Genomic DNA, 13575 nt, shown 5'->3' with positions numbered 1-13575 from the left:
CGCGCGCACACACACACCGTGCTGCGTCGAGGCCTCGCCTGAGCGCTTTTACTGTCTCCATCTTTGTGTTTGAAGGCGTTCGTGCTTCCTTCGCTTACACGAAGCGCGTCGGGGCCGTGTGCTGACAAACGGCCTCACAGCTTCTGGGCTGATACGCCCTTTGACATCCTGACACGCTGTGTGTCTGTGTTCTCGTCTAGAAGGCGTTGAGCAAACGCTTGCTTCAGCGATGGAGTGGTGGAGGTGAGCGTGCGCTCAGCTGGTGACTGCATCACTTCAAACAGTCACACCTGCTGGTCCAGGTGTGCAGCGGGTCCATCCCGACTCTGTGTGTGTTTAAATTAAGGTTAGAACCCTCGGCTGCACAGTCCTCACTCACCTCTTCTTTCCAGTCAGCTTCTTGGCCGGACTCCCGGTCTGCTTCCGGGCCTGGTTCTGGTTCTTCCTGTGGCTCCCGGAGGCCCCGGGACCGGCGGCGGCAGTCAGACCCTGCGGAGCGTCTCTGAGCCCAAAGCTCTTGGCGGCGTGGCCCAGGTGGAGCGAGCGGATGTGGAAGATGTGTTTGAGGTGAGCAGGGTAGGTGGTGTACGCTCGCAGGAAGGACTGCAGTGCTGTTGACATCACAGTGACAGGTCAGCCAATAAAACAGCAGCACGTTCTCCTCACTCTCGTCACGTTCTCGGCGTCGTTACCTTTCTTGGCAGCCTGTAGCGACCGAGCGTCCGCGTGGACAAAGTTCTCAAACTCAGTCTGAAGGACGGTCGCTCGCTCGCGGACTTCCTGCTCCAGAGCTTTGGACGAACTCTGACAGGAAGAAGAAGAAAAAAAAAAACAACACGTCAGACTCAGCCGTGCTCCGGAAATCTGCCGTCTGCGCCTCGAGCTCCCTCGCCTCAGCGCTGGAACGGTTTAGTAAAGCACTACATGTGACCAGCGTGGTGCAGCGCCCCCCGCTGGGCTGCGTGGTCTGTGATGTCACTCATTGCTCTGACCCATGTTAAAGGTGAGGACTTCAGACTGGGGTCGTGGGAGGGGCTACTGTAAGGTGCAAACCTGCTCGTCACAGCGCTGCTGAGCACGTGTGAGCTGTGCAAACACAAATGATTATTTTTAGCTGCTGCGGGTCGAACATGCGAGCGCTCACGCCCCACACTGATTTATTCCTGTTTACTCCGACAGGGAAGAATCCAGAATTTTCAGACTGTGTTTGATTCAGCAGCTCTGCTCCCGCATCAGCACGAACATCGTCCCCACGGCAGCGTGCGAGACGCGCCCACGTACCACCTGATGTCTGCTCAACAGATGTTTAAATAAAGGTCGACGTGGAGAGAGAGGAGCTGAAATCTGTTCTGACAGCTACAGCGTGACGACACGAGCATCAGGTCGTGGCAGGTCACGCGTCATGGAAGCGGAAACATCAGAGGCTGAACCTGCTTCACACACGCCGTCACCACGGCGCTTTTGACTGGCTGACAGGAGCGACTTTAAAGCGGCGCACAGCAGGCGGTCTGGGCCGGGGTCTCACTCTCTCAGAGTCTTAAAGCTTTTTAAAAATACTACAAGAGCCTCATTAAAAACACAGCGACACACACAGGGGGATGGCCCGGCCGCCCCCGCAGGCGGGCTCCAGGCAGACACGACACGCTTCCTGTGTCTGGAGACTAACGAGCAGGCTGGCGCCTCCTCGTCATCAGGGCACGATCTGCTCGCCGCTAAACACACCTTGTTCTTTAAGCACAAGCGGTGACCTCCTGCTCACGCTCGCCTCACAAAGCTACGGCACCAGTCGCTAAGCCGATACCGGCTGGAATGGGCTGGTATCGGCTCGGACTGGTTGTTATGGGCGACCAGCTTCTGAAGCAGGTCACAGGTGGAGATCGTAGCCGCTGCGTCACTCAGCATGCCCTGCAGCGCGCTAACAGCATCAGAGCTGATGGAGTCCATGATGGAAGCCTACATTTAAAAACGTCAAAGGAGGCGCCGCCTGCTGGTGCTATTCAGCTATTACAAGTTACCAGAGTTTACTAGGAGGCGGAGCTTGAATTGCTCAAGATAAAAAAATGGCAGAAATAAAAAAAACCCAAAAAACATTTAGTGTCTCAGCCAATCACATCTGATCACCAGCCTCACCCGCAGCCACCTGACAGAAGTTTTCGGAAGTGACCTACCTTGCTATGGTACTTGCCCCGCCCCTTGTAGACATCATCGAACATCAGACTGGACAGGATGTCCTGCAGCTTCATCTCTGATAGGCTGAAACACAGTAAGCCCCACCCACATGGTTAAAACCAGCACAAGTGCCACCCAGCATGACACTGCACGTCAGCAAACCTGATGTTGTGATTGGCCAGCTCAGTGATGAAGGCGGTCTCAGCGGGGGTGAGGAAGAGGAGGCTGCTTCCTCGCGCTCCAATCCGAGCTGTACGTCCGACGCGGTGAACGTACTCGGCCGCTGCGGTGGGAGGAGTGTACTGGGAAAAACCAAAAAGGTTATCAGTCATGTCCTGCTCGCTGATTGGCTAGATACATTATGTAGCTGCTTACGATCTGAGCCCGTTTATTCTGCACGCTTCCTCCTCCCCTCCGCTGTGTCGCCGCTCAGCAGCAGAAGCAGCTTCTCGACAGACAGCTCGTCTCTATGGAGACGACACCGTCTCTACTGAGCTGACCAGCTTTACGCTCTAAGCTCTACTGAGCAAACACTCGGCGGCCATCTTTGCGACACCTCTGAGCAATTACTTCAAAATTATTTCTGCATAAAGCCCCTAGTGGACATTACAGGAACTGCAGTGCTTATATAAGCCAATGACTCATCATCAGACTCGTACAGACCAGGAAACCTGGGTTAGCGTACTTGTTTACAGACCCCGTCTTCTGCTGACAAAGGATTCAAACGACAGGTATCCGCCCCACACATGACCTCACTGCAGAGCTGCCACCAGATTGGCTACATCCACAAACCCATCATCACAAATTATTAATAAAGGCTCATCATCTGGAATCACAAGCCCTGCTACCCAACCATAACTCTTCCAGTCGTGACTCTCACTCATGCCATCCTTTTCAGACAAAATAAATCACTCGCTGCATCCTTCTGATTCATTCGATAACATAAAGTCACCTGAATAATCCAGGTGACCTGGGGCAGGTCCAAGCCCCTGGCTGCCACGTCCTGAAACAAAGAGCACACAAAGGAAGTTTACGGTCGTGTCCAAATTCATGGGCTGCTTCCTCCTGTCACAGCGACGCGCCGAAGGCCGTCCAAATTCGTAGACTCCTCTGAATGCAGCCGACAAATGCGTCCTCCTTTTTCCCCGAATTTGAAGGATGGGTCGGGTGTGTCCAACAATGGCGGCCGCTACTAAGTTTTAATGTTACTCTTATTAATCTTTCTGGGTCACAAAATAAACGTTTAACATATTTTCAGGCGAGAAAGTAGCTGTGTAAACATCAAATATCTGCTCGGTTTATCAAGATATCGCATATTTGCAAAAGTGCTTCGACGTTTTCGGAGACGTCTGCTACCCACCAGCTCGACAGCTCGCCGGGAGCTCGAGGGTCACTGATGCGGCCGAGAACGGCACAACTCCCGGCACATCATGTTCAGATCACCGTGGACCTTCGCTACTCGGGTTAAACGTGATATATGAGTCACTTATACAACCTAAAAATGTTATTGTTGGGCTTTTTTCAGTGTTTTGTTTGTTCCTGAGTAAATCGGTTTGGCTGAGATTAAAGTTATTAGATTAGATAAAACTTTATTAATCGGGTGGGTACCTCCTTGGTTTTCACACGACTGATTAAGCAGAAGTGTGAGATGGTCGAGAGTTTCCTCCAGTGTCCTGTTATATTTTAGACAGCAAGGAGCAGACGGCCGAGTTTATTAAACTCCACGAGACAGCGGTGACGCAGATCTGAAGGCTGGACCGTCCCATTTCACAGCCGTTTACTTCCGGCCTGCCCGACCCTCTGAGGACCCGGCCCACGTAGACCGTGAAGGCCGGGTCCTCAGGAGGATGCAGCCCTGGAATTTGGACACGACTTACATACGTATTACATATATGTACAGTCATGTGTTGCGTTTAAAATACAGTCTGCCCCCTGGTGGTCACAGCGCACACTGCAGGTTAAAGGATACCGACCGTACAGAGCAGCACTCCCGACTGTGACGCCGAAAACTGCTGGAAGGCCTCCGTGCGGTCCTGGTGGGGAAAACAAACACGCATTTAACACTGAGAGGCGGACAGCAGCAGAAACGGCGGCAAAACGGCAGCATTACCTCCTGCTTCATGTTGCCATGGAGACGCAGGAACCTCAGCGGAGGTTTGTGATTGGCTGAGGGCCTGGAGAGCACAGCGGTGAAGAGAGAGTGAAGGAACTCGACGGCCTCGCAGCTCGAGATGAAGACGATGAGTTTGTCGTTCTGAGAAAACTGAAAGGAAAACATCGAGGACCCATCAGATTTTAGCTTTCCTTTTTTCCTTCCTGCCTTGTACTTATCGTTATGACCACTTCCGGACTGTTCACCTTGCATTTGTCCAGTATGAAAGCAGCCAGGCAGACCAGTCTGACCTTACTGGGAACCACCACCACAAACTGCTTCAGAGCCTCAGGCACAGCAAAGCTCTCTGATTGGCTGGCTCCTTCGGGGTCACATGTTACAGCGGAGGTGGTGGAGCAGGGAGCGCCAGACACATGGATGCTGACCGGGTCGTTTAAACACACGTCTGCTAACCGCGTCACACCTGAAACACACAGAGGCTGTTATACTGCCCTCTACGGGCCGACGGAGGAACTACAGGAGGGGCAGCACAGCGGTGGACTTGCCATTTGTGAGCGTCGCAGAGAGCAGCACGTTCTGTCGGGCTGGTCCCGCAGAGTTCAGGCTGTTTAATATGACCGTCAGGTCCTTCTCAAAGCCGAGGTCCAACGTCCTGAACGCACACATGGACATAAAATTAAGTCCACGCTGCAGGAGGGCGTCGATCAAAGGGAATCGGAGTCAACTACGCCTAAGAGTTACCGATCGGCCTCGTCCAGGACCAGCCAGCGGACGGCGCTGAAGGCGATGCTCAGGGTGTTTTTGATATGGTCCACCAGACGTCCAGGAGTCGAAACCAGGATGTTGATTCCTTTACGGATCCTGAAGACAGAATAATATTGTTACGACAGCATCGCTTCAGACGCCACAGAGCAGCTGAGAACAGACTCCAGCAGCCCCGAAAGCTTCACATCTCTAAAAGCCTGGATCTGAGCTCTGCTGAGCGCCACACAGCTTTGCTCTTTTTCCAGAGCTGACGAACGAACGTGCTTTGTGATCACACCTGGCCTTCTCCGCTTTCCTCTTCTCTCCTCCCATCAGGACACCCGGGACGATCCAGGTAAACGGCTGCAAAGAGAGAGACACACCTGAGAGCGACTCATGCAAAGCTCTCGTCACTGGCTGACCCCACGCAGTGACGCGAGCACTTCCCGAGGCGTCCGGCTGTCATTCCTGCTCCCGTGTGGACGTCAGGAAACCCACCGCTGTGCAAACATCGACTGCAGCGCTAAGCACACTTTGCTTGGCTCGTCCACATGTCGGCCGTTGCAGGGTGGCAAGCTACGCTGCACACTTCCTTCATTACTTTGGTCTCTGATGTTGTGCCGCATTCTAACGTTTGACTGTGTTTGGTGGGTTTGTCGTGTCTGTGGTGGGACCGGAGCGTGTCCATGTGACAGAGGTAACAACTCGTTTAGAATGAGCGCCTCCATCTGCTTTAGGGACTTTAACCATAGAGTACAATATGAAACAACAGCTGTGAATACTGTGTTACCTTCAGAAGCTTCTGGAAGGTCTGGAAGGTCTGCTGGGCGAGCTGACAAACAGAAGAGCCAACCTTCAGCGTGTGAACAGGAAGTCACGGATGACACTACAGTGAAACGTGCTAATCTGACCGAACCTCTCTGGTGGGGACGATGATGAGAGCCAGAGGACCATCTGACCTGCTGACCTTCGGCTGAATCGACTGAAGACTCTGGACCAGCGGGACGGCGTAGGACAGAGTTTTACCTGCAGACACGTTTGGGTGGCTTTCATTAGGACATGTTGCTAAATGACTTTCCTCACAGTGCAATCTAATACAAACCTTCTTCCTCGTTACAGAGAGTAGTTCTGATCCTGTACGTTCATGTTTGAACATGTGACCTTCAAAAACAACACGACGCTGCAGGAACTAAACTGGGCTGCATCGATATGCACATACGATAAACACCCACAAAAGGCCCGCAGACACACACATTAACAAGCCCTGACTCACCTGACTCAGGAGGTCACCTGGACACCTCCTGAGTCAGGTGACGTGTTTTATGTCCACCCAGAAGGAGACCCTCTCACCTGAGAACACCTCAGTGTGACTGATCGACCCACAGAGACCTGCTGTATCAGGTACGACAGGTGACTCACCTGATCCTGTCTGAGAGCGGACCACAGCATCGCGTCCCGCCAGGAGAGCTGGGATCGTCTGCTTCTGTACACTGCGTAAGTATTTTAAAAAACAAACAAAACAAAACAACAACATTGCAATGTCCCTTTGTAGAGTTTATACGTTGATCAGGTCACAGTCAGGTGTGTGTGTGTAAAAACCAACCTGGTGAGTGTAGAAATATTCATGACTTTGTTCAGAGTGGCCACCTAGAAGACAGAAACAGCCAATCAGAGCAGCTGACAATGGAGCAGCGATGCTGAACGTGAGACAGACGAAAGTGTGTGTGTGTTACCAAGTGAGGGTGCAGGTCGAGGTCTGAAAACGAGTCGGAGGTAAAAATCTTCTCCTTCAGCTGAGCGATGGCTGGTCTGAAGGAAAGAAGACTCCAAATTATTGATTACTGATCACTCCGGAACGTTCTGCAGTCTGAGCCAATCAGAACCAGCCGAGAAGCTGGTTCAATGAGCCAATCTGAGGCGGAGCTGCACCTGTGGATGTCTGGGATGTCAGGGTTATGTTTGAACAGTGAGGAGGTCTTGATGCCGCCACGTCCCGTTTCCTTCGCTCCATCCTTCTTCTTCTTCTTCTTTGGGGTCCCGTCTGTCCCGTCACTGGGTGGAGCCTAAAAAATAAAGACAGTTCATATGGTGACCCCTGTGGTCATGAAGGGAACTGCAGCCTTTATTCTGTGGCTCTCTGCAGTTGCCATGGGCGAAAGCTGTAACTAAGAAGTGAGGTTAGCAGGTTAGCAAGCTATGATGACATGAAGGCAGCTTCCCCTGTTAGATCACCATGGTAACGGCTTCTGAGCACATCACCTGGTTCAGAGTTTGTGTTTAAAATCCACGTTCTGATTGTGTTGCTGCCTCTCGGTGAGACAATGTTGCACACATGAATCAGTCACTAACCACCGAATCAGCTGTTCCTCTGATAACAGTGGGCGGAGCTCTGCTGATGCTTTTCATACAGAAGAAGAGTGAACAGGCTGAAAGCTGAAGGGCTTAACAGAGACAGCGGTTTGGATTTACTGAGCCGGCTAACAGAGGAAACCTGGATCTGCACCTGCAGGCTCCTCCTCCTTTGCTGCCACCTGCATGAAGGAGCTCCTCCTCTTCTCTGCTTTCTGCGGCACCTCAAAGTCACAGAAACATCAAATGAACGCACTGAGAGAGAGACAGAGAGAGAGCTCACCCATGGCTGCTGAGCCTTCTGACGTTTCCGTTTGCGGGATGGCGGTGATGACGTCATGTCGCTGGAGCTGTTCCGACACAACTGTTCATCGGAAGATGACATCATCAGAGGTGTGCGTGTGTCCACAAACTACAGGTAAACACAGAGCTGTGAGTCACTCTCACACCAAACTCCATTCACAAACAGTTTGAAGAAGAGCTTCTCTTATTGGTTCAGCTGCGCAGCAGTTTACCTTCAGTCACGTGTAAAACAGCTGTGAGTTAGGCCCACGAGGCGCTTAACCCACCACAGAGCGGCGTGTTTAAAGTTCGACACGAGAGCGCGCGCACACACGTGTCGCCCCGCGCGGCTGCTACCGTTGACCTGATGCTAACAGAAACTTCCGGTCTGCGAAGACCTTTCAGATTAAAAGAAAAAAATTAAAAAGAGGAAAACGAGACAAATAAATACTCACTGTGAAACTCTCCACACGTACAGACACGCGTGATTAATGCTTCCTGCTACGTCACAAACCCCGCCTTCTCCGCTCAGCAGCTGATTGCGTGGACATGCGCAGTAGCGTCATCTCATTCCGGATACACACTCTAGTAATAAGGGAGACTGCCTGCGTGTAAAAAACACTGACATACTTTGGATGTTATTATGAACATTTATATCCTTAAACTATTTCAGGGAGTCAATCAGAGGGAGGAACATCCTGCTGTCAGCAAGAACACTGGAGGGTCGGGCGGGCGGTGCAGCAGGTGTGGTTTGAGCCTCCAAGTCACACTGCAGGTGAGCCTGCAGGTGAGCCTGCAGGGAGTGCAGCTCCGGCCTCCTCCAGCAACACTACTCCATGTCCACCGCTCGCAGCATCCTCGTGGCTCTGCCGTCTGAATGGTTTCAATAACTTCCCCGCTCAGCTCCAGAACCTGGTCCAGATTCTCAAGGAGAAACTTTCCTCCAATCAGTGCCGTCAGGTGGACTTCATGGCAGGAGGAAGAGGAAATGAGGACAAACTGTCCATCATCCATCAAACGTCCCCGTTCCCTCCTGCTCCACGTCCTGTTGTCAGCAGGAAGGCTTAAAAATAGAGCTGTCAATCAAACAGCACGCCCGGCCCCGCGGGGCCTCAAACCGCCGCGGCGGAGGATTAATTATAGTCATTTACCCAAATCACCGCTTTGAAACGGCGGCGAGCGTCTGAGTGAGGTTTCAATCTCGACTTCAGAGGTAAACGGAGATATTTTAACATGAAGGCGTCCTAAACTGTGATTACTGCTCTCACACGGGAGGAGACGGCAGCGAGCTGACAGAGACGTCAATGGCTGTCAGTCACGCCGAGGCCGCCGACACACACCGCCATCAGAGTACTGATACACTACTGATGCTACTGCATAGTAGTCAAACTATTACTTGTACTACAATGTACTGATGCTCGTAGTACTGAGCATGCTCAGTGCAGCTGAGTGAAACTGTTGTTGATCTGTGAGATCAGCTGACTCGGACACCCACAGGTGCTCAGTGTGTGTGTGTGTGTGTGTGTGTGTGTGTGTGTGTCACAGTCGTGCTCAGGTTTCCCCGAAACTTCCGTCTTTATTTGTTTCTGTGATTTTAGTGAAATGTGCTTCAGACTTTTACTGGAAAACAAAACACACGGGCGAGTGGGCGGAGTCAGTGAGAGCAGGTCAGGTGGGAGCTCTGCCTGAAGAGAAGCATAACAAACACAGGGAGGAGCAGCACATGCTTTATTTTTACAGACAATCATGTGACCTCAGCTTGTTCAGGTGAGTCCAGGTGAGTCAGAGGTCACTCAGAGGTCAGCCTGCTCGCCACGGCCTCAAACACAGAGTGAGGGTCCTGATCAGCATTGATGTGAATGGCCTCAGGATAGACAGACTGACACACACACACACACACACACACACACACACACACACACACACACACACACACACACACACACAGTTAGATTTTCACCTGCGGGTTACAGCTCATCTTTGCTGCTTGTTCTGATCTTATGATCCATGGGTTTAAATCACAGCTTTGTTTTTGGCCTTTTAGTCTTTGTTGTTGTTCCTAATGTTTTGCCTCCATCTCTCTCCTGTGTGTGTGTACCTGCAGGGCGGCGCTGTGGAGCCTGTACTGTTTCAGTCTCTGTGTTACAGACTCCATGCTGTCCTCAGGTCGGGTCTTTAGTCTGTGCTGAACCTCAGAGCTCGGAGCTGGCCGAGTCACAGGATGGAAGCTGCACACACACACACACACACACACACACACACACACACACGGTCAATACCACCACTGCACCATCAGCACTGTGTGTGTATTACATCACAGGGCCGACAGCATGATGCAGACGTGTTCTCCCTGCAGTGGGAATTTTCCCGTCACAGGTAAATCTGAGTTCCTGACCTCTGACCGCTGACCGGGTCTGTGGCTCTCAGACTGAGTCTCTCCAGGCAAACGTCATCGGTCAGCTCCAGGAAGAAAACCCTGACAGTAAGAGGAGGACGAGACGAGAATGCGAGCAGGTTAAAAGGATTTCAGAGTTTTCTGGAGAACGGCTCCGTGAGTACAGTGAGCCTGTACCTGTTGGGCTGCTGGTGGCTCTCCTGCAGGCTCCGGGCCTGCTGCAGGTCGCAGGGGAAGCCGTGCAGGATCCAGCCCCCGCGGGTGCAGTCGGGTCGGTTCAGCCGCTCCTCCAGGACCTGCAGCAGCAGCGAGTCTGAAACTGCAGCGACAGCGGGGTTAGTGTTGCCCTCTGGACGCTAGCGCACACGGTCACAGCCGGCCGCGCCTCGGCAGTGACGGTCGGAGGCTTACGTCAGCTCGTACTGTCTCTGCCCCCTCCCTGATTTCTTTTTTGCACATTAGTCACACCATAAACATGTCCAAAAACCCTCTGGATGGTCCCACACACTTGTGGGAAACCTTGTGTGGACTGACGCGAGACGAGCGGCACTTTCTGGAAGGTTTGATAGAGAACATCGCAGCCGCAGGCAGACATGAGTGTGTGCTCACCTGGACGTCTGTCATCCAGGTACGCCTGGACCTCTGCTCCTCGACTGGAACCAGCTGCAGCTACAGACCTCAGCAAACGACCACAGCTCACTGACACACACACACACACACACACACACACACACACACACACACACACACACAGTAAAAAGTGAAAACAGTCTTCGTCATGTGACCTTTGGCCATTCTCATTACTTCCTCCACCTGAGCGAAACCTCAGATTTCACTCTGACCTATATGTGACCTGACAGGACATGCTTTTCATCAGTGTGACCTCTGACCCTTTAAGGTCTCTGTCATATCTTTACATGTTACAAAGAGACTGTGGCAGGTTTGTATTTAGCAGCTAGTCGCCCGGAGCTTCCTATTGGATGCACAGTGAGCCTGAGCTGGTGTCCCTCAACTGTGACCCCATCCTGGCTGCGTACCGTCCACCATCCCGTACTTCTCTGACAGCAGCTGGGCTTGACGGCTCCTTCCAGACCCCGGTGGTCCCAGCAGGAGGATTCTGGGAGTTCTGGAGCGCTGACGAGTCCGGACAAAAGCCAGCACTAAGAGAAAACACACACACACCAGTTAATGCTTTACCTGAATCAGCAGGTAGATCACAGAAAGAACGAGCTCAGGTGTACAGAGCACACCTGAGGACAAGATGCTGGAGCTGCCTGCTCTGTGACTGTTTCACTGAGGCATCATTAAAGAACAGTTTCATTCCTGCAGCACCGTTCATAAAGTTCATAAGGCCAAGCGCCAAGTGCTTAGATGTGTCCGAGGCTCCAGCCAGCAGGCCCTGATCACATGACCTCTGGGACCTGCAGGATGTAGTTCAATCATCATAGAGTCCAGGTCCCCTCAGAGTTCCTGACAGAGGATTTAGTAAACGGAGCAAGGGGACCAAGAGCCTCCGTCAGGGGCACGAACAGGGCCTCCAGCTTCTTCTTCATTAAGATGGAGAAAAACTGTCAGACATCCAACTTTTAATAGAGTCCAAGCACCTCTGCAGGATCTGGACACACGTCTCGAGGCTTAGAGCAAAAAACACCTGAATATCATCTGCATAGCAAAGCTGCTCAAAACGTGCTGAAGACGAGCAGAACCAAAACTGTGGCACACCGCAGGTCTGAGAGGGAGGAGCCTGAACCTGGACTCAACCACAGGAGAGCATCGTTCACACCGATGATGCAAACACTCCTCACTGACCAATCAGCATCTGTGTGTGTGTGAGAGAGTCTGTACCTTGCTGGTAGATGTCAGCGTGTGGTTGGTCGCTGTCGATGACCTTGAGCACGTGCTGATAGGCTGATCTCAGACCCGTGACCTCACAGCAGTAACGGTGAGGCTTAGCAAGTCTCTGTTGGTCTGTCAGACTCCTCCCCTTCTCCAGACGCTGAGTGATAATGTCATCATCTGGCAGGATGAAAGTCCGATGGTAGATGTCTGCAGACAGGAAGTGATGTCACAAGGAAAGAACATATTCACTGATGTTTGATTATGGGCGTGGGCTCACCCCCAGTGATTGCGTCGACCAGCCGTCCGCAACTTCTCTCCATCAGCACGTCATCCGCCGCCTCGAGCATCACTGATGACACATACCACAGCGTGATGTCACACAGGAAGCAGCCGCGCAGGGCACAAAGCGTGATCTCACTTCCTGTTACTTACCAACGTGCTCGGGGATGACTCCGCCCTGCTGCAGACTCAGAGCCTGCAGGCGAGTCTGAGGGATTCCCTCCAACACCCAGCCCTGCAGTAACACACACACACACACACACACACACACACACACACACACACACACACACACACGCACAGACGTCAGGCTGTGTGTGTGTGTGTGTGTGTGTGTGTGTGTGTGTGTGCTGGTCCAGAGGTCAGCATGATCCCATGCTCATGAGCAGGTGATGCGTTCAGTCTGTCTGAAGAGTATCTTCAGAAGCCTCCGTCAGAGCTCCAACTCTGAGCTTCTGCACGTGTCTCTGATTCAGTTCAGCTTTATTGACACAGAGCTTCACAGAGAAACCCACCAATCAGACCCCTCCATATGAACAAGCAGGAAGGAAACAGGCAGAAACCTCCAGCAGAACTGGGCTCAGGGAGGGGCTGCTAAAGGGTGCACTGTTAGGGGTGTGGCCTGTTAGACTGACAGGTGCCTGCTCTCTGTTCTGTCCCGGTTCTGTTGGAAGCTCTTGGAAGTGTGTACTAACGTTCATCTTCACCTGCACATCCACGCTCCTGCCGGACGCAAAGTTGCACAATTTAATGTGACAGCAGCAGGCGGCGTCCTGACGGGACCTGTCAGTCATCCTCAACACACACACCGACAGAAACATCACACAAACACACACACAGACGGTCCCTGGTGTGTGTGTGACGAGTTTAGCCTGCAGCCAAAAACAGCTATTAGCAAATCAAAGAAGCTGCTAATGACACACACACACACACACTCTCTCTGACGGGTGGAGCTGTCTCAGTGAGATCTTCGCAGGAGTGAGTCTCACATGAGAAGCTGAGATGTGACGAGCCGTGTCCATCTTTCGTTTACAGTCTGAGGTGTAAACAGCTTCTGTTTGTTCTGCTTCTCTGAAGTTTTGACACAAAACGTTGTTAAAGCTTTGCTCGCTAATGTTGCAGCAGAGCAGTTCAGTATTGGCGTACCTGTCGAAACCAAGTGAAAGCAGAGTAATAAAGATCAGCCGACCTGTGGCGGTGGCTGAGGGTAGCCGAGGGCAGGCAGGTATGTCCTGAACCAATCACAACACATGGTTCTTTCTAGAGATGGCACGATACCACTTTTTTATGTCCGATACCGATACCGATATCATAAATTTGGATATCTGCCGATACCGATATGAATCCGATATAGTGTTTTTTAATCAACAAAACTGTTTTTAAAATATCTTTCTGCATTTTGTAT

The 13575-nt window shown here is 52.0% G+C and overlaps 2 protein-coding genes across 5 annotated transcripts in view; both read right to left on the bottom strand.

Annotated features, from left to right (window-relative positions):
- Window positions 1-8219, bottom strand: part of ddx31 (DEAD (Asp-Glu-Ala-Asp) box polypeptide 31) — a 9240-nt gene extending 1021 nt beyond the window's left edge. The window contains exons 1-19 of one of the 3 annotated variants that reach the window (XM_005749174.2): window positions 7891-8219; window positions 7659-7787; window positions 6956-7089; window positions 6760-6835; window positions 6630-6673; window positions 6446-6516; window positions 5943-6052; window positions 5817-5858; window positions 5325-5389; window positions 5024-5143; window positions 4828-4934; window positions 4528-4745; window positions 4280-4432; window positions 4143-4202; window positions 3122-3172; window positions 2332-2471; window positions 2169-2253; window positions 693-804; window positions 380-611 (exon numbers count right to left, since the gene is read on the bottom strand). In XM_005749174.2, coding sequence (XP_005749231.1) covers window positions 380-611; window positions 693-804; window positions 2169-2253; window positions 2332-2471; window positions 3122-3172; window positions 4143-4202; window positions 4280-4432; window positions 4528-4745; window positions 4828-4934; window positions 5024-5143; window positions 5325-5389; window positions 5817-5858; window positions 5943-6052; window positions 6446-6516; window positions 6630-6673; window positions 6760-6835; window positions 6956-7089; window positions 7659-7763 — 1925 coding nt within the window. In that variant the 5' untranslated portion in view covers window positions 7764-7787; window positions 7891-8219. The remainder of the gene's footprint in view (window positions 1-379; window positions 612-692; window positions 805-2168; window positions 2254-2331; window positions 2472-3121; window positions 3173-4142; window positions 4203-4279; window positions 4433-4527; window positions 4746-4827; window positions 4935-5023; window positions 5144-5324; window positions 5390-5816; window positions 5859-5942; window positions 6053-6445; window positions 6517-6629; window positions 6674-6759; window positions 6836-6955; window positions 7090-7658; window positions 7788-7890) is intronic. The other 2 variants (XM_005749173.1, XM_005749175.1) reach the window with 2 other exon arrangements.
- Window positions 8220-9368: 1149 nt separating this feature from the next.
- Window positions 9369-13575, bottom strand: part of ak8 (adenylate kinase 8) — an 8762-nt gene continuing 4555 nt past the window's right edge. For both annotated transcript variants that reach the window (XM_005749171.2, XM_005749172.1), the window contains exons 7-15: window positions 12324-12405; window positions 12169-12240; window positions 11898-12098; window positions 11090-11212; window positions 10662-10751; window positions 10230-10371; window positions 10053-10133; window positions 9756-9885; window positions 9369-9536 (exon numbers count right to left, since the gene is read on the bottom strand). In XM_005749171.2, the coding sequence (XP_005749228.1) occupies window positions 9447-9536; window positions 9756-9885; window positions 10053-10133; window positions 10230-10371; window positions 10662-10751; window positions 11090-11212; window positions 11898-12098; window positions 12169-12240; window positions 12324-12405 (1011 nt within the window). In that variant the 3' untranslated portion in view covers window positions 9369-9446. The remainder of the gene's footprint in view (window positions 9537-9755; window positions 9886-10052; window positions 10134-10229; window positions 10372-10661; window positions 10752-11089; window positions 11213-11897; window positions 12099-12168; window positions 12241-12323; window positions 12406-13575) is intronic.

The sequence above is a fragment of the Pundamilia nyererei genome, unplaced genomic scaffold (genome assembly GCF_000239375.1).
Source record: "Pundamilia nyererei isolate P.nyererei 1_Seehausen unplaced genomic scaffold, PunNye1.0 scaffold00238, whole genome shotgun sequence".
NCBI classification, from domain to species: Eukaryota; Metazoa; Chordata; class Actinopteri; order Cichliformes; family Cichlidae; genus Pundamilia; species Pundamilia nyererei.
Note: the sequence above shows the minus strand (reverse complement) of the source record. Positions and strands in the feature narration are given on the sequence as shown.